The sequence below is a fragment of the Furipterus horrens genome, unplaced genomic scaffold (assembly GCF_987537825.1).
Source record: "Furipterus horrens unplaced genomic scaffold, mFurHor1.1.pri manual_scaffold_11, whole genome shotgun sequence".
NCBI classification, from domain to species: domain Eukaryota; kingdom Metazoa; phylum Chordata; class Mammalia; order Chiroptera; family Furipteridae; genus Furipterus; species Furipterus horrens.
In genome coordinates, this window is record NW_028327181.1 from 100,035,125 (window position 1) to 100,053,520 (window position 18,396).

Below are 18,396 nucleotides of genomic sequence, written 5' to 3' on the forward strand. Positions count from 1 at the left end.
CCCCATCCCCCGGCGCCCAGTGCCACAGGCCGGGGAGAGCCCAGTTGACCCCCGACACCCATTAACGGCTTCAGAGCTTTTTGGCACCCGCAGCCCCGCCCTTCTCGATGGGGACAGTGGGGGCGCCCCTGGGTCCGCTCCTGCCTCGGGCCTTACCTCCCTTCCCACCCTGGCCAGGAACCGGGGGGGCTCTCCGGAGGCACCGGCTTGGCTCTAGTCGACCTTGGTCTCTGGAAGGGCGGGTCCCCGACACCCGGAGCTTCGCAGGGGCCCCTCTGCCTCCTTCCCGCTGGAGCCCAGGGCTGGAGGGGAAGGAAGAAGGGACCTGAAAGGGAACAGCCCAGGGTGGGAGGGCAGCCAGATCTCAGCCCAACCCAGAGGCAGGAGAGGGAGTGCGTGAGGGGGTCACAGAGACGTTATCTCAGCCCCGCGCGGGCGCTGCGGAGCCCACCCAATGCAGGACTGTCTCGCGAAGAAGGAACGGAAACGTGGCCGTGAAACCGCGTGAGCCGGGAGGGAGTTCTTGCGTCCACCCAGAAATCTGACTCCAAGGAAAGTTACTGCAACTGGGGGCCAGCACAGTTGGCTGGAGAATTTAGTTTTAAAATAAATAAATAAAATTTAAATTATGTAAGTAACATGTGTTCGGTGTAAAAAAATTGGAAAACACATGAAAGTATAAAAATCCGTGATCTCATCTCAAGATCTAACCACTGTTAACATTTCAGAATATTTTCTTGTCTTTTTTTCTCAGTGCCTTCATCTTGCATGTCCTTTTTTTTTTTTTTTTTCAAATAAAAGTTATGGGTGTGCCCTGGTGCCCCACGGACCCTCCTGCATGGATGGGAATGAAGGATGCTAATGTGAGTGAAGAGTTTGGCCCCCTCCCCAATGCCCCTCCCACAACATACACTCCCACGTGTGCGCGTGCAGCCCCAGGACTCAAGTGCAGACACAGGACAGGTGCAGGGATGCAGCTGCTACTGGTATAGCTTCCGGTTCTCAGAGCCCCCCCTTCCCCATGCAGAGGGGTTCCTCTACGTTCCATGTTCTTCTCTATGACCCCAAATTTTCTGGACCGTCTTCTTCTAGGTCAGGGGCAAGGGGGCTGGGGACAGGAGCAAGATGAGGCTTGAGGAAACTGCCAGTCCCGGTGAAGGAGGCAGAGTGCATAGGTGACTGTGACCAGACAGCTGCTCAGCCGCGTCTTTCCACGGGACCAGCAGCCAGTGACCCTGAGCCCTAAGAGCGGGGAAGCCAGAGCCTGCGCTCCGCTCTGCCCCACGTGATCCGGCTCCTTCCCGCAGGACCTGGGCGCCAGCTGGGCCCTGCCAGCTCTCCTGCCTCAGTGGCTCCCTTTCCTTTGTGACCGAAACAGAAGGCCTTCAGCCTCTATATTAGTTTCTTGGGCCGCCACACACTGGGTGTGGGGGGCTGGAAAGAATAGAAATGTATTCTCTCATGTTCTGGAGACCGTGCGTCTGAAATCATGGCGTCTTGGCTCCTTCTGGAGGCTCTGGGAGAGAACCTGCTCCGTCTTCCCCTCCGCTTCAGGCAGCTGCCAGCAGTCCTTGGCTTGTAGACATAGCCCTCTGGTCTCCGCCTCCGTCTGCAGGGCCATCTCCCTGTGTCTCTGTGCCTTTGACCGAATTTCCCTCTTCTTCTAATGACACCGTCGTTGACTCAGAGCCCACAATCTAGCACGACCACATCTTAACTAACTGCATCTCAAAGGCCCTGTTTCCAGATAAGGTCGAGCCCACGGTTTGTGGGTGGGTGTGGGGTGTCGGAGCTATGATTCAACCCAGCATAGCCGCCGTCTGTCGAAGGTGGGAAACCCAGCGTCTCGTGAGGATTTTCACGTTTCTCCTGCTCGTTCCCTCCACGCTTCCCGCCTCTGCTGCGTGCTCCATGGGTGCTCTGCGCGGGACACCCCCCAGCTCCGTGGTCACACCTCCCAGGTGGCACACAGGGCGTCTCTCGGCAGCCAGGCGCTCCCCTTCTGGCCCTGATGTTGCTCCGTTTGGCCTTCCCTCCCTCGTTCTCTGTTCCAGGGCTGCTCCCGCTGCCTCTCCCAGAGTCTGTGAGACCCTCCTCCCTTCCCCTTCCTGTGTGAGTAGTTCAGCACCCTCCTCCCTTCACTGTTTCCTTCCTGCCCGGATCCCTGGAGGTGGCGGGGAGGCTGGGCGTAGAGCAGGGCCACCTTCCGGGCACCCAGAAGCCACAGGGGCACTGTCCTACCCGAGCCGGGCTGGCCTGGGAGTTAGGCTGGTCCCTGGTGTGCGGAAGCAGTCAGCGCGTGTGTGAAAGCGCGTTTCTGTTTTTTTCTTCTTTCTACATCTGCGCTCACATTCTGTGATTCTTAGAGAACAGAAATTCTGAAGAGCAAAGCCCAGAGCCAAGAATGTGCAAGCCAGAGGGGCCTCCTGTGTGGAAGGAAAGCCACAGCCCTGTCCCCCGGGTGCCGGTGCAGACGGGCCACGTGTGGCTGGTGCTGGGTTGCGAACACGGGCGCCATGACACGGAATCGCACGGGGGTGGGGGTGCTTGCCAACAAGTTGGACTCAGTCACGCAGATTATTTCTTGGCTGTGACACCAGAAGCTCAGGCAAGAAAGAAAGAACAGACACATTGTACCCTTTTCCCCGGCTGGCATGGCGCGGTTGGTTAGATCATCATCCTGTAACCAAAAGGCTGAGGGTTCGATTCCCAGTCAGGACACATGCGGGAGGTAAACAATCGATGCTTCTCTGTCTCCCTTCCTCTCTCCCTTCCTTTCTCTCTAAAAGTGATGGAAAAAAAATGTCCTCACGTGAGGATAAAAAATATTAAATACCCTTTGACCATCAAAGGGTACCATCAAGAGTTTCCAAAGACAACCCACAGAATAGGAGAAAATACCTAGTTATATATCTGAAGAGGGATTAATATCCAGAATACATAAAGAATGTCTACAACTCAACCACAATAAAAGAAGCACCTGATTTTAAAATGGGCAAAGGGGTTGAATATATTTCTCAGAAGAAGATCTGCACGTGACAACCTGGACATCACTAATGATCGCTGGGGAAGCGCACTTCAAAGCCACAACGAGATACCACTGCACACTCCCTGGCTGGCTACCATTAAAAAAAGAAAATACCCAGACAGCCCTGGCTGGAGTGGCGCAGTAGACTGAGCGCCAGCCTGCAAACCAAAGGGTTGACAGTTCGATTCCCAGTCAGGGCAGCTGCCTGGGTTTCGGGCCAGGTCCCCGGTCGGGGGACACGTGGGAGGCTACCGATCAATGTATCTCTTGCACATCGATGTTTCTCTCCAACTCCTTCTCTCTCCCTTCTCCTTTCTCTAAAAAGTAAATAAAAATTTTAAAAAACGAAAAAGCTGTCATTTAATATGCCAAAACCCATTGAACTGTACACTTTATTGGTTTATTTTTTTGCCTTTTTAAATGGTTGTTCTATTACAGTTGTCTCAATTTTTCCCGTTGCCCCTGCTCCGCCCACCCCTCTGCCCCCAGAGTCGATCCCCACCCTGCCGCCCATGTCCATGGCTCACGTACACCTGCTCCTTGAGTTGTACACTTGAAATGGGTAAGTCGTATGACCTGCTGTTATATCTCAACAAAGCTGGTAAACGGGGGGCAGTGCAACCACCACGCGAAGGCCCCTACATTTTAGGAAGGGGCTGGTGCTGTGCTGGAGACACAGGGTGGTCTGGGCCCGCGGCCGGGCCAGGCTGGGTGTCTGCTGCCCGCGCGGCCGCCCCGCCCCGCGCCTCCGGCGGCTCCCCCAGGGGCCCCTTCTGCGCCAGGCACACAGCCTCTCCTCGGAAGCCAATTTTCTGCACAGCAAAGTGTTTTCTCCATGCCCACGGCAGCAGATGGCCCCCACCGTGGCCTGGATTGAGGAGCACAGGAACCAGGCAGGGACAGACGCCTTCCTTGGCAACCTCGCGCAGGCACGCAAGCCTGCAGACTCACCCCGTCCCCGCCCCCACCGTGGCCTTCATCGCTTCCACTCCCTGGGGCTGGCCTGGGGCCCTGTCCTGCGGGTCCCCACGGGGCACCTGGCCACAGTGTGGCACCGGCAACAGGAAGGAAGGAACAAAGGAAGAGAAGAGGGAAGGAAGGGAAGGGGGGAAGGGGGAAAGTGGGGAAGGGGGGGAGGAAGGGGGAAGTGTCCAAGGGCTGGCTGTGGCTCTTCATTTCCTTCACACCCTTCTCTGCCTGGTCCCCTCCGCCCTTCGTGAAAGGGTCCAAGTCGTCCCCGAGGGGTCCCGGCTCACAGAGGATGTGTCGGATCGGTGCAGTCCCCGCCCAAGTGCCCCCTGACTTAGATGGCAGCCAAGAAACTTCTGGGAGAAAAGGAGACACAGGTCTCCTTCCGAGGATCAGAAATATGAACTTGTGTGCGGTGGAAAGGCAGGGGGCTGGCCCGAAGGTTTGAGGAAGGACGGCATTGTCCTCTCTACAGGCCCCAGGGAGCTGGCCGGATGGCGGGGGAGGGGACACGCAGGGCAAAGGGCCAGAGTTGCTGGGTGAGCAGGGCAGCCAGGAGCTGGCTGTGTCGGGGGGCTGTGCAGGGGACCCGCTGGGGAGGCGGGTTCTCAGGCTCCAGGAAGAGCCCGCAGGGACCACAAGACTGTCCGGTCCTACCTGTCAAGGGAAAGCGTGGGGACCACTGTCCACGTCCCAGAGTGGCCACGTGGGTCTCAGGAAATGCAAGTGTCCTTCCTGGAGAAACCGAGAGATGGAATTATTTTCAGGTTTCCAGGACCAGACTGTTCAAGAGAACTTATTGGCTAAATGGGTTCATTGAGTTTTTTCTGTAAAATGAAAGACACATTTTTCTTTTTCACCAATAAGTTTATTGATTTGGGTATTTGTTGAGTACGCTGGCCATCTCCTGCGTGATGGAACGTTGACTCTCCCCAGTTAAAGCCTCCATCTGAGCGCCATCAACCTCAGCGGCTCTCCCCGACCGCGGAGCGTCGTCCTGCGAGGAGTCTCCAGCTCGGAGCTCCGCAGACCGCTCCTGACCCGTTCACTCAGCCACGGGCCCTTCTCCACGCGCGGCCCAAGTCCCGTCTTTCTGCATTTCAGTGGCGTTTTTCTCTGTCTAGAAATAATAAAGCCAAAAATGTTGCATATTTTCTTCCATGTTTAATATTAAAACGGCTACACGAAAATTCACCAATTTTGATAAGTTTTTTAAACGCAGGCTGATGCGACAGCTGTCACAATGCAACCTAACAAAATTGTTTAGCAGGAGGTTAGAGAGAGCCAAGTGCTCCTGGGGCCGCCGGACAGCGCAAAGTGACCGAACTTCTTGGCCAACCCAACACTTGAACGTTAGGAGAGGGGCGAGTTCCGGCCCCGAGGGGGTGGCAGCGCAGGACGCTGGGTCTCAGGGGCTTACCTGGACATCGCAGGTGGGTGTGTTCCGCCCGAAGGGGTCACGGGTGGCCAGACGGCGAGGGGCCGGCGAGGAGCAGGTCTGGGCCGAGATCCAAGAGCCCTGGGAGGGGGCGGCCACCTCCGCGGCTGAACCCTGACCTAGTGTGGAGGGACGGGCTTCGCAGCTGAGGTCCCGCTGACACTGGGGGCTCGGGTCCCTCCGAGGTCACCCAGCCCCTTCACCGGCCTCTCGTCTGCAGCGTCGGGCGCAGTCGACAGGGCGGCTGTTGGTGTTGAGGGGAAGGTCAGTTGGGAAACCGGGGAGCACAGAGCGTGCTGCGCAGCCTGCGTGTGACAATGGCCCTGTGGGTGGCAGTGCTGCCGGGGTGGGGTGCTCCAGAGCGGGGCTGGAGAACCCCAGGGCTGGGACACGCGCCAGGGGTGGGCTGGGCCCCAGGTGGGCGCTGGCCGTGGGAGAACCTGCCAGGGTGGGGGAGGGCGGCGCAGGCAGCTCTGTGGGTCCCGCTGCCGTGTCGACTGGGGACCCCACTCCCTGCACCCCCTCTGCCTGGGCTGAGCAAGCTGAGCCCCAAGCAGGAAGCAGGGAGACTTCCAGTACCTTCTGAAAGGCTTCTGGTCCCCACAAAGAAGCCAAGCCCTGAGCTCAGAGCCTTCCACAGAGTTCCAGAACCTTCGTAACCGCCCCCTCCCCCCACTTCTCTTCTCAGAGCCCAAGGAGCCTGTGTGCTCCAGGAGGTCTGTGGAGGGGCTGCTGAGGGGGCGTCTGCAGCACCCAGGGGCGAGCAGGCCAGGGTTCCGACCCTTGGGGCCTGGCTGCGTGGACGGGCAGGGTGCACAGCTGACCCTGGTTGGGGTGCAGGGCGGGCCGCTGAGAACCGTCCATGCGGGGGCCCCTGCAGGCCTCACCCCCAGCCCCAGCCCTGGGGGCTCAGGGTCGACAGCTCTCTGCTGCTTGGTGGGGAGCCTGACAAGCCCGGAGCAGACGCCGGGTGGCGCCTCCGGAGAGACGCGCAGGTGGAGCCGTGGGCTGGCAGCAGGGCAGCGAGAGGGGACAGGCCCTGGGGACTTCCAGACTCCCCAGAGTTCAGGCTGCAGCCAGGTGTCCCACGACCCAACCCCGAGGAAATCGCCCCCAACCCAGCGACGTCTCCAAGCTCTTTGGGGCGTTGGCACCCCAGGAGATGATGGTCCACTGGGGGGGCGGGCTGTGGCAGGAGTGGGGGCGGTCAGTGTCCAGGCTTTCTGAGAGCAACGTGACGGGGGGCGGGGGCAGCCCCAGGCGCAGTGGCCCGGTGCCAGGCCCCGCGCACAGCCGGCGGTCGCACCCTCCCACCCTGGGGTGCGGGCTATTAGCCCCGCGTCACGGGTGAGGACGGTGTGGTTTCACGGGGCCAGGCATGTCCTCCTCAGGGGGCAGGGATGGTGAGGACCCAGGGGACACGGCGCCTGTCTCTGTGCGCAGCCGGACGGGAACGCGGCTGCTCAGGGTAAAGAACTGAGCCCAGCGCAGAGTAAACACAAAGACAGAGACGCGGGAGCAGACTCACTGACGGAGCCGGTGAGAGTGGACGGACTGTGTGGGGGTGAGCTCCCCATCGCCAGAAGTGTGCAAGCCGAGAACACAGTCACTCACTGTCCCTCAGCCTGTCCCCCCCCAGGAGCCAGCTCAGCCCAGGGCTTGGCGGCTTCCTTCTGAGCCACTCCGGGCCCCACAGCCCCACTGAAGTCACTCACTGACGCGCCAGGCGCAGGAGTGACGAGTGTGAAACAGTTGGTTTCAGAACGAGTCCTTCCTGGGACGTTATCACGGGTGTAACCATGCACTTTCCTGCGGGGGCGGCGAAGCAGGGTTGGGTCGCCCGGCGCTGCTGGGATCAGGCCCTGCCCTAGACCCGGGCCTCTCTCTCCCTCTGCTCCCGTCCCGGAGGGGCAGCAGGGAGCGTCGCCGGCCGCTATGCGGGGAGGCCTGCCCCCCTCCTCTTGCCCACCCCTGGCCACGGCGGTCCCTCACAGCCCACCACACCCCGGCTGCCCAGTCCTGGCCAGAGATCCCCGCTGCACTGGGTAGGAAGGTTGTGGGCAAGGCCAAGAGCCCGGGCACCTCGGCAGTGCCAGCAAGATGCCCGAGGGATGGTCCCTTCTGTAGCCCGGTGTGCACGTCCGTGTGGGCGCGCGTGTGTGGGTGTGGGTGTATGCTGCCCCCGGCCCTAGTCACGTGACTGTGGGAGTGCTCTCATGCTGGAATGCAGGGAGGGGGCCTGGAACCCCAGGAGAGGTCCCCGGGCGGTGGCCAGGGCAGGCAGAGCAGGCACATCTGGGCCCTGCGCCGGGCAGGGCGCCGCCCCGGAGCCGCAGGGCTGCGGGGGAGGAAGGACCCGAGCTCCCCTGCTCCCCAAGCCCAGCACGGCCTCACGGGTGGCCTTGCCCCTCTGCCTCAGTGTCGGCTGCCCCTGCCACCTGCACCCTTCCTCCCGTGATGTCCTTGCGTCACCAGGGTATCGCTGGAGGGGACAAGGCAATGTGGATGCGAGGCAGGCCTCGTCCCTGCAGGTGAGGGTCCCCGGTGGCCCCGAGGTGCCCGGCAGGTTGCAATGAAAAGAAGAGACATTCCAAGGAGACCACATCTTTCTTCACTCTTTACTGTGTAAAAATAAACTCAACAATTCATGTCATTTCAGCAAGGAAATGAAAGAAAGAAAGCAAGAATACCAGTAGAAATAGTGCATTTCCAGAATCACTGATGGGAGGTGGCAGGTCCCATGGTTTTGACCCACTTGGTAGCCAGAAGGCTGCAGGTGTATGAAAAATGTTCAGCTTTGGTTAGCCAAGAATGAAAAAGTAAGACACACCGATCCTCGTCCGTATCATACAGTATGTACAGTGTGACAGTGTCGACCGCAGGGGCTTGCTTTGTTGTTGAGTCTGTCTGGTTAGTGTTGTTTTTTTCTTTTGGCAAATAAGACAGAATTGGGACTCTAAGTATTGGGCTTTTTTCTCCTCAATGACCTGTTCCCTTTCCACAAATTGAACGAAGCCACCGCGCACGGGAGCGGCGCGTCTCCCGCCGTCAGCTGACTCCGTCACATGCTGTGTTCTAAGGGATGAGACCAGGACTGTTCGGTCGCCCCAAGATTACAAAGGATTCCATCCTTGGGGTCCGAAACACAGAACCCCAGTTCCTTCTGTCAGCCCTCAACAAGTCAGCTCTGAGACACGGGGCCCCTCCTCACTGCCACCTGGCATCCTGGTCCCAACGCGCCTGGGAGGACCAGCGCCCCCCCCCCCCCCCCCGGTGCTCACTGGAATGACCATGAACCTCACGCCAGCCTCTCCCAGCCCCCTCACTGCCCACAAGACACCCCTTCTGTCTCAGGTCCCAGGGCTGGTGACAAAGTGATCTTTGCAGTCTTAGAAAATAAACTGGGAATCTACAAAAGGAAAAAAAAGCATACAAAATGTATCTCTTTCTTCCAAAATACACGCTTTCAGTCCAACATTTTGGCGGAGCCTGAAAGTATTTTCAAGGGGGTTAGAGGTGGAGTTAATTTATAGGTTTGTCCTTTTCTTTCATAAAAATACTCTTGTTTGGTAATAAACTTTTTCTTCTACAGTAAGAGAAATAATACCGTGTTATCAAAAGCAAGAAGGCTTACGATTCAGGAGGGGTCTCGGCCCCGAGGGCCGGGGTGCCCGTGGGCGGCTGTGCCGTGGCTGTGCCCGTGGCCGCGCCGGGAGCCGCGGTCAGCTCGGCGGGAGCGCACGCCGCCTCCGCAGGGCTCGAATCTTCTCGTTTTATAAAACGGCTTACCTGAGATAGGCGTGGGCTGCTCAGTGCACGAGGGCGCGTCGGTCAGATTAAGGAGGCGGAAACTACGCGGGTTAGATCGGTGGCTGTGGCCGGCCTCTCTCGGGGCGGCAAAGTGCCAAGTGTTAACACAGTGAGGGCGCCAGGGGCCTGGCACGGGCTCCGGGGGGCGGGGCGCTAAACGTCAGCCTGTGGCCCTGGCGCCGTGAGTACGCCTGGGAGGGCAGGAAGGGCGAGGGTCGGGAGGGGACGTAGACCTAGCGTCTGGGTGTGCTCTGCCCATCTCGGGCTCGGGCAGAGGATGGCTTGTGGTCCTGAGCGGACAGCTCCCACCACGCCCTCTGGGCAGGCGGGCCGGGTCCGGGAGGTCTCAGGGCTGCCGGGAGGTGCTGACCGCAGAGCGCCGAGCCGCTCTGGGCCTGGCCTCGCGACAGCCCCCAGATGGCTGGAGTGAGGGTGGGCGGTCTGGTCTAGAGGGGTGATTCCAAGCTCTCGCTCTCTCCATGGGTGCTATTTCGGCCTGTTCTCTTCCTACACAGGAAAATGCTTCTTGGCGGGTTTGGGGAGCGGGGAGGGAGAGAGGGACAGCGGCCTCTCCCGGGACCACCTCCGACTCCCTCAGCGTGCTTTCCCAGCCATTTTCGGTAGTTACGTGGATGGTCACAGAACAATGGGTGGCACTCGGCACAAAACACAGAACCGGAGGAGTCCATGCAGGCAGGGGGACACACATCGGACTGGGGGAGCAGGGGACACACCACCCTGAGGGACATGCAAACAGAGAAGATCCCTGCAGACCCAGAGATGCCGCAGCCTACAGGCTCTGACGGAGCACGAAGGTCAAAAAGCCACTGTCACATCACGACGCGCAGCCTGGCCGCACCCTCCGAACGAGCACGGTGTGTTGCGGGGCGGCGACGGGGACCGTGCAGACACCCACGTGGACACGGACGGAGACACCACACAGACACACACAGATGCACGGGGTTCCGACACAACACGGGCCCGCGTTTCAGGAGCCAGTGCCCCTGGGAGGGACAGGAGGCAGAGAGGCCTGCTTCTCCTGGAGGAGTGTCTGCAGCTGCAGGTGAGCCAGGCAGTGCAGGAGGACTTCGAGAAAGACTTGCCAGCCATTTGCTGCTTGGACTCCTGGTGACAGAGTCCAGGTGCCCTTGGGGCGTGCGACCCCCCGACGGTGCAGAAAAGCAGGGAGCTCACCCTTCCCTGGGCCTGATCTGAGTGCACTCTCTCTGACATGCACACACACACACACACACACACACACCTCTTGTCTCAGAAGGGCTGGAAGGAAATGTTCATGATAGCTTTTCATGGGGAAAAAAAAACCCCGAAGCTTCTAAACACTGGCCGGGTCTCAGTGTCACCAGCTGGTGACAGGGTGGGGGCTGCGGCAGGACTCGAGCCCGTAAGGTGTGGAGTGGGTTTCAGGGCACAGCCTGGCCATGCGGCCTGGCTCCCCGTGAGAGGTCTCCAGGGACCCTGCCCCCTGGAGACCTGGGTGAGGGGGGCACATGGCTGCAGGTGTCACCAGGGCCGGTGAGTCTCTGCGCCCTGCATGGCTGCGTCGTAATCAGAGTGTGGGTTTTCCTCTTGGGCTGACCCACTGAAGCCCCTGGGCTTCTACTACCAGAGGCAGAGAGGGGGCCCAGGGGCCTGGCTGTGGGAGGTGGGAAGGCAGGATTCTGGGGCCGAGGGAGGACCGCCCGACCCTCCCCCCGCCTCCTCCCACCTCTGCTGCCCTGGGCCCTGGTGCCCCCCCAACACACTGTCTGCCTTCCGTCCTCAGGGAATCCACTTCTGCTATAAGAGAAAAAACCTCCACGGACAGGCGCCCTCCTTCCCGGACTTCAGCAAACCGCTAAAGACATTTAGTTTATCGACACAGAGATGTCACTCAGCACAAGCTTTGCAAAGAAGGCGCACGCGTGGGTCTGAGGGAGCTGCCCTGGCCCCGCGGCGTGCAGGCGGCGCATGAGGTTGGCAGAGACGGGGTCTGACCAGCCGTGAGATTCCCCGAAGCCACGAAGGAAGAAGGAGATGAAACGCCTCGTTCTAGAAGAAAGAGCCTCCCAGGAAACACACACACACTCAGACACACACTCGCACGCACGCGGCCCTCACCTACTCCTGCATTGTCCAGAACGTCGCCGCCTGCGTCACGGCACGGGCTCGCCTGCGAAACTGTGCGGGGCTCCGAGAGACGGCGCCTCCCCGGGGACGCGCGGGAGCCAGGCCTGCGTCATGCGCACCAGGACCAAACCGGGCGGGCGTGGGCGCGTGTGAGCGAGGGCAATGGCCTGGAGTCTTTGGGGGGCAGATGATGGGGCATCACCGCACAAGCAGAAGAGGCGGGCGGGGGCGGGGCCGAGGGCGGGGGCGGGGGCTCGGCCGGCCGGGCGTCAGTTGATCTGGCGGCAGGCCTCGAATGTCCACTTGGTGGCCCCTCCGTAGATCTCGATGTGGGACTCGGCCCAGGCGATGACGTTGCCGGAAAGGGCCTTGGAGCTGCAGGTGGCCAGGTTGTACACCTCCCCCGGGGTCAGCTTGCGGTCCCAGATGTTGAAGTGGGCCAGCTCCCCCACGAAAGCCTGCGTGGCGTCAAACCCGCCGCCCAGCGTGTCCTTCAGAGAAAAGCAGAGGACGCTGCTGGCCAGCCCTCCCAGAGAGGGGGCTTCTCCAGTCACAGCCTGTGACGGGGGGTCAGCTGGGCCCTGGACAACCATGGAGGCAGGGCCTGGGGCCATGTCCCCACGTTCCCTGCTTCTAGTCCGGGAACTCAGACGCCACTCCTGCAACAGCCACTCCTTCTGTTCCCCCCCCCGTTCTGTTTCGGGGGGGAACAGAAAGCCTGGGGCTTTGCTGCCTCCATGCCCCCACCCCCCGCCCGGGAAGGAAGCATTGCAAGAAGCAGGAGTGGCCTTCCAGAGCCATGGTGGCCCCATGGGGCAGCTGAGACCCAAGCCCACCGCCCTGTGTTTCCCCGGTAAGCCCCCCCTCCCCCGCCGGAACCCCTGCACAACTCACCTCCCTCTGCGACTGGCTGCCTCCTCACCCCCACCCCCCCGCCTCCCAGGGGCTGCCCGCTCTCCCCCGCCCGGCCTCTGGTTCTGGGGGTGCCATACCTGCTCCTGACCCAGCACCAGGACGCCCTGGGGCTTGATGGGGTGATAAGGCGCCAGGTTCTCGCCGCTGCCACCCTGGGTGCCGTCCTGGTAGGCCTCCCACACCCCGTCCCGGGTGGTCCAGGTGACACAGATGTGGTGCCACTTGCCGTCATTGATGGCGAAGGGCAGCTTGGCCACCTGGGGGGAGAACGGTGTCCCTGACGCTCCGGGCCCGCCCACCCCCGCTAGTGACCAGTTCAGCTGTGACCGCCCTCCTGCCCGGCAGCTGAAGAGGAGCCACTGTGGGCGGGCCACAGAGTCACAGAGGGGATGTGGTCTCTCCGTCAGGGGCCTCTGAGATCCACTGGAACCCCCCCCAATAGCTCTCAGATGGAGAGGCCACCCCGGGGGCCTGAGCCCCTGCTCCCTCTGGCCCCTCTTCCCTCCTCCAACACCCCACCCGTCACTGCCAGGGCCTCAGGGAACCCAAGTGACACCAGGGCAGTGGGTGCCGAGGCCGTGAAGGCTCAGACCAGCCCCGGACCCAGTGCTTCCCTCACCCTGAGATGGTGCAGGCGGGGCGGGTGGGGCAGCAGACTGAACCCCCTTCTCCCTTGGGGAGACGGGGCCCAGAAAAGGCACAGCCTCCCTTGGTGGGGCACCAAGGGCTTGGGGCCCACTTTCTAGCTCCCAGGCTTAGAGGCTGGGAGCATGAGGGCTGGCCGCGCACCCATGGCTGACGGAGGCCAAGAGGGGGAGGGGCTCCTGTGGAAAGGCTGCCCCGGCCTCCTCCCAGGGCTCAGGCGCTGGGCAGAATAGATTTGGACTCAGGAAGAATCTCTGGGCCCCCCTAAACTAGCTTTCACTTTGTGGGAAGTTTCCAGCTACCCAGTTCATGGAGCCGGGCAAGGGCACCCCTCCCTTCTTTTCTGGTCTCCTCCCTCCGCCTCCCCCAGCCCCGCCTGGCAAGGCTCTCCCCATGGGGCCTCAGCAGCGCCGGAGGCTGTGGTCCCCACCACCGAAGGCCCGCCCCCGCAGCCCGCGGTGTGGGGCCCCGCGGGGCAGGCCCCACCTTGTCGTTGATGAGGATCTCCATGGGGTTGTTGCCCCACTCGATGAGGACCAGCTCGTTGGCCTGGCCGGGCACGGCGTAGGAGAAGGGCGTGCCCACGCCGGGCGCGGCGCTGGACTTGAGCCACATGCAGACGGAGAAGGCGTACATCTCGGGGAGGCTCCTCTTCACCTTGGCGTACATGTAGTTGGTGCGCAGAGGAAAGGTGAGCTGGAACTTGTCCCCCGGGCGGTTGTCCTTCTGGCCTGCGGAGGGCAGGACCCGGCCCTGATGCTGGCACCCCACCATGCACTGACAGGGCAGAGCCCACCTTCATTCTGCAGGGGCTTGGGAGGGCTCAGCAGGGCCCCGCACTCTGTCCCAGGCCACCAGGGTCTGGCTCCCCTGCGGGAGGGGCTTGGTCGGGGAGCACGGTGGACCGTGAGCCCCTGGATGGGCCTGGGCTGCTCAGGGGCACTAGCAGCGAGTGGGTGGGTGCACACCCTGTGAGCTGACCCTCTGAGGTGTGGCCCAGAGGAATGAGGCCCCCTCCCCGCCCGAAAGAGGCTAGGTCCCCTCAGAGCAGCCCCTTCGGGGGCCGACCTGATTCTAGGATTCTGGCTGCTGACGGTGCTGAGACACCCTCCTCTCTCCTGAGCCTCTGTGAAGACAGCCAGGCCCTGCGCCCGCCACACTTCCCACCAGCCAGCCCCCGGGGTCGCTCCCCTGACCCAGCCAGCCAGCCCTGAGGACTCTGGCTGTTTCCAGAATCCCGTGCCCCCCCCCATAGGAGGGAGAGCCATCCCTCCCAGGATCCCTGCAGAGGGGCAAACAGCAGGGGGCCAGGGGCCCACACTGAGGTCAATGCTTGGAGGACTATGCCACTCCCTCTTGGGGGAGCTTCCCGCATGTCCTTGGCTGACAGTCTCCCCTTACTCTTGGCTACCAGCTGCCGCACGCTGGGGTGCCTCCAGGGAACGCTGCCTGCCCCTCCCCATCCACACAAACCAGGCGGCCATGGCCCTGGGCACACCGTGACTGACTCCAGCAAAGCGCCCCATGCAGCAGGGACGCCAGCCCCAGGCTGGGCCAGGCCACATGTCCGCCAGCCCCAGAGGGTGCCCCAGGCCTGCTGGGGAGCCCAGCACTGAACCGGCCCCCAAGCCAAGAGTTATTTCTAGAAGGCATCCTGCTGGGCCAGCTCTCTGCTGGCCAGCTTCCTCCAGGCCAAGTGTCAGGGCACAGAGCTATGCTGGCCCCTTGGGGACGCAGTCCCCGGCCCTCAGAGCAGATCTCAAGCTGGCCTCTCCAGGGGGTGGTTTTCCTGTCCCCTCCTCTCCCCACCCCTCCCCCCCTCCCCTGGTGTGTTTTTCAGTTACATAAGGAGCCTTAAGATGGCACTGTTTAAATCCATCCGGCACATTTTGCGGTGTAAGAAAGGTCACGTGGCTCTGCTCTGTGCCCAGGTGCCCCCCCCACTTACAACCTTGTTTGATTTCTGCGCCTTCAAGGCCAAGCCATCACACTCCTCCGTGCCCTCGGGGTGCAATGGGGGCCTCTGGGGAGCTGGGGACCGAAGCCACAGGGCATGCAGGGTCCCCAGGCTTGTGTCATTCGAAAGAGAAAACCACAAGGAGGGGCTCAAGGCGGGGGGGGGTACTGGGAGCTCCCCAGAGGACCCCATGGGCACGGAGGAGCTGGGAGGAAACCAGGAGGACCCAGGTCCAGCCCGAGCCAGCTCTTTGCTGGGGCTGGGGACCCGTGAGAGCCGGGCTTTCTCAGAACGAGGGAGGGCCTGGCTGACCACAGTGCAAAGTTACTGAAGATCAAACAAATCAGACTTGGAAAAATCCTGTGAGTCTGAGAGTGTGCGTGGAGGGGGACAGGGGACACCAGCAGGGGACACCAGGCGATCCCGTCCTCTCTCTGCTTCCCTTCTAGAGAGAGAGCCAGAGCCCAAGCGCCCCAGCCCCACCAGCAACACCCCTTGGGAGCCCAGACCCCTGTGCAGGACGCAGAGGTGGGCAGGAAGGCCCTGGAGGGGAGGAGGAGTTCTGAGTTTCCACTATAGGAAGCCAGGACCCTGGCAGGGGCCCACCAGGGGCTGAGGGCGCCAGACGGGCCGCGGGCCCCTCCCCCGCGGTTACCTTTCTCCAGCTCGCTGATGCGCTGGTGCAGGGAGGTCAGGGCGCTCTCGATCTTGACCCTCTCCTCCGTGTCGTTCCTGGGGCCCCCCTTGCCCTCCTCCAGCGTGTTCACCCTGGACAGCACCTGCCTCTCCAGCTCATCGATCTTGCTCTGCAGCAGATCCTTGAGGCTGTTGGTCTGGCTGGAGGAATTGAGCCGGCTGTACTGCTGCGGGGGGAACCACAGCGTTAGGCGCAGAGCGGGGACCGGGCGGGAGGCTGGCGGCGCGGTCCCCTCAGGGCGACTGCGGGGGCGGCCTGGCGGGGAGCTCATGCGAGTGGCCATCCTCGGGGCGCAGCAGGCTCAGGGCGCCCGGCCGGGCGGCAGCGCCTGGAGTTGGGGGAGGGGGGTGTCCGGCCGGGTCGGGAGTGGGGTAGGCGGGGGCAGAGGGGCACGCGCGCCGGAGGGGGAACCGCGGCCGGTGCGGACCTCGAGGTTCTCCAGGCGGGTTTTGAGTGACTGCAAAGTTTGCCCGAGTTGGCTGAGCGTCTCGGCGGCCGGCGTCCGGGACAGGTCTCCCATGGTGTTCTTGCCGGAGCCGGGCTGCTTGCGGCCGGAGCCGCTGTCTAGCGCGCTCTGGCTCTCGCAGCGGCCCAGCTTCGTGGTCAGCTCGCGGATGGTCTCCTTCTGGCTCAGGATGGTCTCCTTCTGCTGCAGCACCGTCTCGCGGAGCTGCAGCACGCTGCTCCGGAGCTCCTCGGCGCCGCCGGCGGCCACGGGCGCCCCGCACACGTCGGCGTCCACGGGCACCGAGGTGCAGATGAAGCGCGTCGGCCCGAAATCCGGGGCTGCGCTGCCCAGGAGGCAGAGGGCGAGCAGCGCACAGGTGCGCGCGGCGCGGCCGGCCGGCATGGCTGCGGGCGCGGGGCCGGCGCTGCGCCCGGCTCGGCTCCGCTCGGCTCGGCTGGGGCTCCGCGGGCGGCGCGCTCCGGCTGCCGCGCAGTCCGCACCGAGACGCGGTCCGGCCCCCACTGCTGCCTGCGCTGCGGAGCCCGCGCCTTTTATGCCCCCGCGGGAGGGGCCTCGCGCCGCAGACGTCAGCGGGGGAGGAATCCCGCTTTAATTGTCTGCGGCCCCGGCCCCAGGAGCGGTGGGGGTCGCACCCGCGCGCGGTGGCGGGGCGGGGAGGGGGGCAGCTTCCTCCCGTCTCCCCCCAACCTCCGCGTCACGGCGGCCTCCCCCCTCGCCCGCCCCCGCCCCCGCCCCTGCCCGCACCGCTTCCCCAGCAGCTCCTCTGGCCGCGGCGTGGGTTAGGGAATTGGGGTGGGGGAGGCCGCGGCCTCATACTTGGGGATCGGCCACTTGCGTGACGTCCTCAAATCTCCAGCGGGGCTCGGGATGGGTGGAAGGCCACCGCCGCCCCGAGGCAGAATTCTGTTCAACTCGCTTCGCTACACAGAACACCTGAGGAACTCAGGCCGGGCTGTTCCAGGAGGCTGGGTCCCCAAGGACTCAAATCCTGGACACACGCGTGCCGGGGTGGGGACCACGGAGGAGCGGAGCCTCGAGACGTGGCCAAGTCCAGGGAGGGAGGCGCGGGTCGCTCCACATTTCTTAGATGTCCCTGTGGGGTTGACAAACCGCTTACACCCATGATCTCGTTCCCTGCTCTCCTGCGCCCCTTACCCCCAACCTCCGCACCTCGGGGAGCTGGGCAGCCTCTCCAGGGAACGACAGCCCCCACACCGTGCCTGCGGGGTGGGAGGGGACTTCTCGGAGACTGAGACGGCCCTAGTGGATGGAGCTTTTCCTGCCAGCGGAGCCAGCTCGATTCCGGGCAGACGGCGCCTCCGGGGCTGGACGCTCCCTATGGTCCCCGGAAGGCTCCGAGTCCGAGGTGCTTTTGCGGGGCCCCGTGGGCCGGCCCTTCCGTGCTCCCCGAGGGCCTTGCGTGTCTGGGTGCCTCCAGCGTGCATGTTGGGCTTTCTGGATCCCGCCCGGAACCCCAACTCATCTCTTCTCCGCAGAGGGTCTGCAGAGAGGGGTCCCGGACCTGGGGAGTGGAGGGTGTCCCACCTGCAAAGCTCCCAGGAGGGCCACTTAGTCGTAGCCACCCCCCACCCCCACACACATTCCCGCCTTTTTCCTGGCCAGTGGCGCTCGGGCTCGGCTGCCACATACTCGCCAGGCTCCCCCGAGGGTCCGTGCGGCTGGCCCTCCGGGGGGTCAGGACCAGAGGCACTTCGGAGGTGGCCCATTCCGAGCCCCCACTGTACAGTGGAGGAGACTGGGGCACCAAGACCCCCGAGGTCTGGCACCAGGCGACAGGGCAAGCCAAGGGCTGGAGCCCAAACCGCAGCCCTGCTGACACCCGACACTCACCGCCGCCCTCACCCCCGCTGGGCGCTGTGATGGCCAAAAGACAGGTCCCTGCCCGGCCCGGTGGCCGGCGTGTGGGTCCACAGGCAGCTCCCCGGCAGCTCCAGGGAGCCCGTGGGAGAAGAAGCCAGGTTTGTTGACACCTTTTTGAGAAAGCACGGTGTCCTTCTCGCCCTGGGCGTCCTCTCCCCGCCCCTGTCCCGGGCTCCCCCCGCCCCCTGCCCCCCGCCTGCGTCGGGTCGGAATCTTAGCCTTGAGTCTACCCTGCATGTCCTACATGTCCTTTGGCCTCCGTTCTCCGGCGCCAGAGGGACCCCGCGGCCCACACGCGGCTGTCCTTGGCTCCCAGCGCGGCCCGAGGGGGGGCGGTGTGCAGGGTTCCCACCCTTCGCTGCCCACCTGGCGCTGCGTGGTGGGGGGGCAGGACGAGCCACCAGAATCCCCACGCGGGTGTGCGCCCGGGCGCCCCAGGCTAGAAGGCGGCTCCCGAGGA

At 63.1% G+C, this 18,396-nt stretch overlaps 1 protein-coding gene across 1 annotated transcript; it reads right to left on the bottom strand.

Annotated features, from left to right (window-relative positions):
• Positions 1 to 11,636: 11,636 nt before the first annotated feature.
• NPTX1 (neuronal pentraxin 1) lies at positions 11,637 to 16,436 on the bottom strand. The gene is made up of 5 exons (XM_090291215.1): positions 16,014 to 16,436; positions 15,545 to 15,752; positions 13,419 to 13,663; positions 12,365 to 12,544; positions 11,637 to 11,863 (listed from the first exon to the last, which is right to left on the bottom strand). The coding sequence occupies exons 1-5, from the start codon at positions 16,434 to 16,436 to the stop codon at positions 11,642 to 11,644; spliced, it is 1,278 nt and encodes a 425-aa protein (XP_090147341.1). The 3' UTR covers positions 11,637 to 11,641.
• Between the last annotated feature and the right edge of the window lie 1,960 nt (positions 16,437 to 18,396).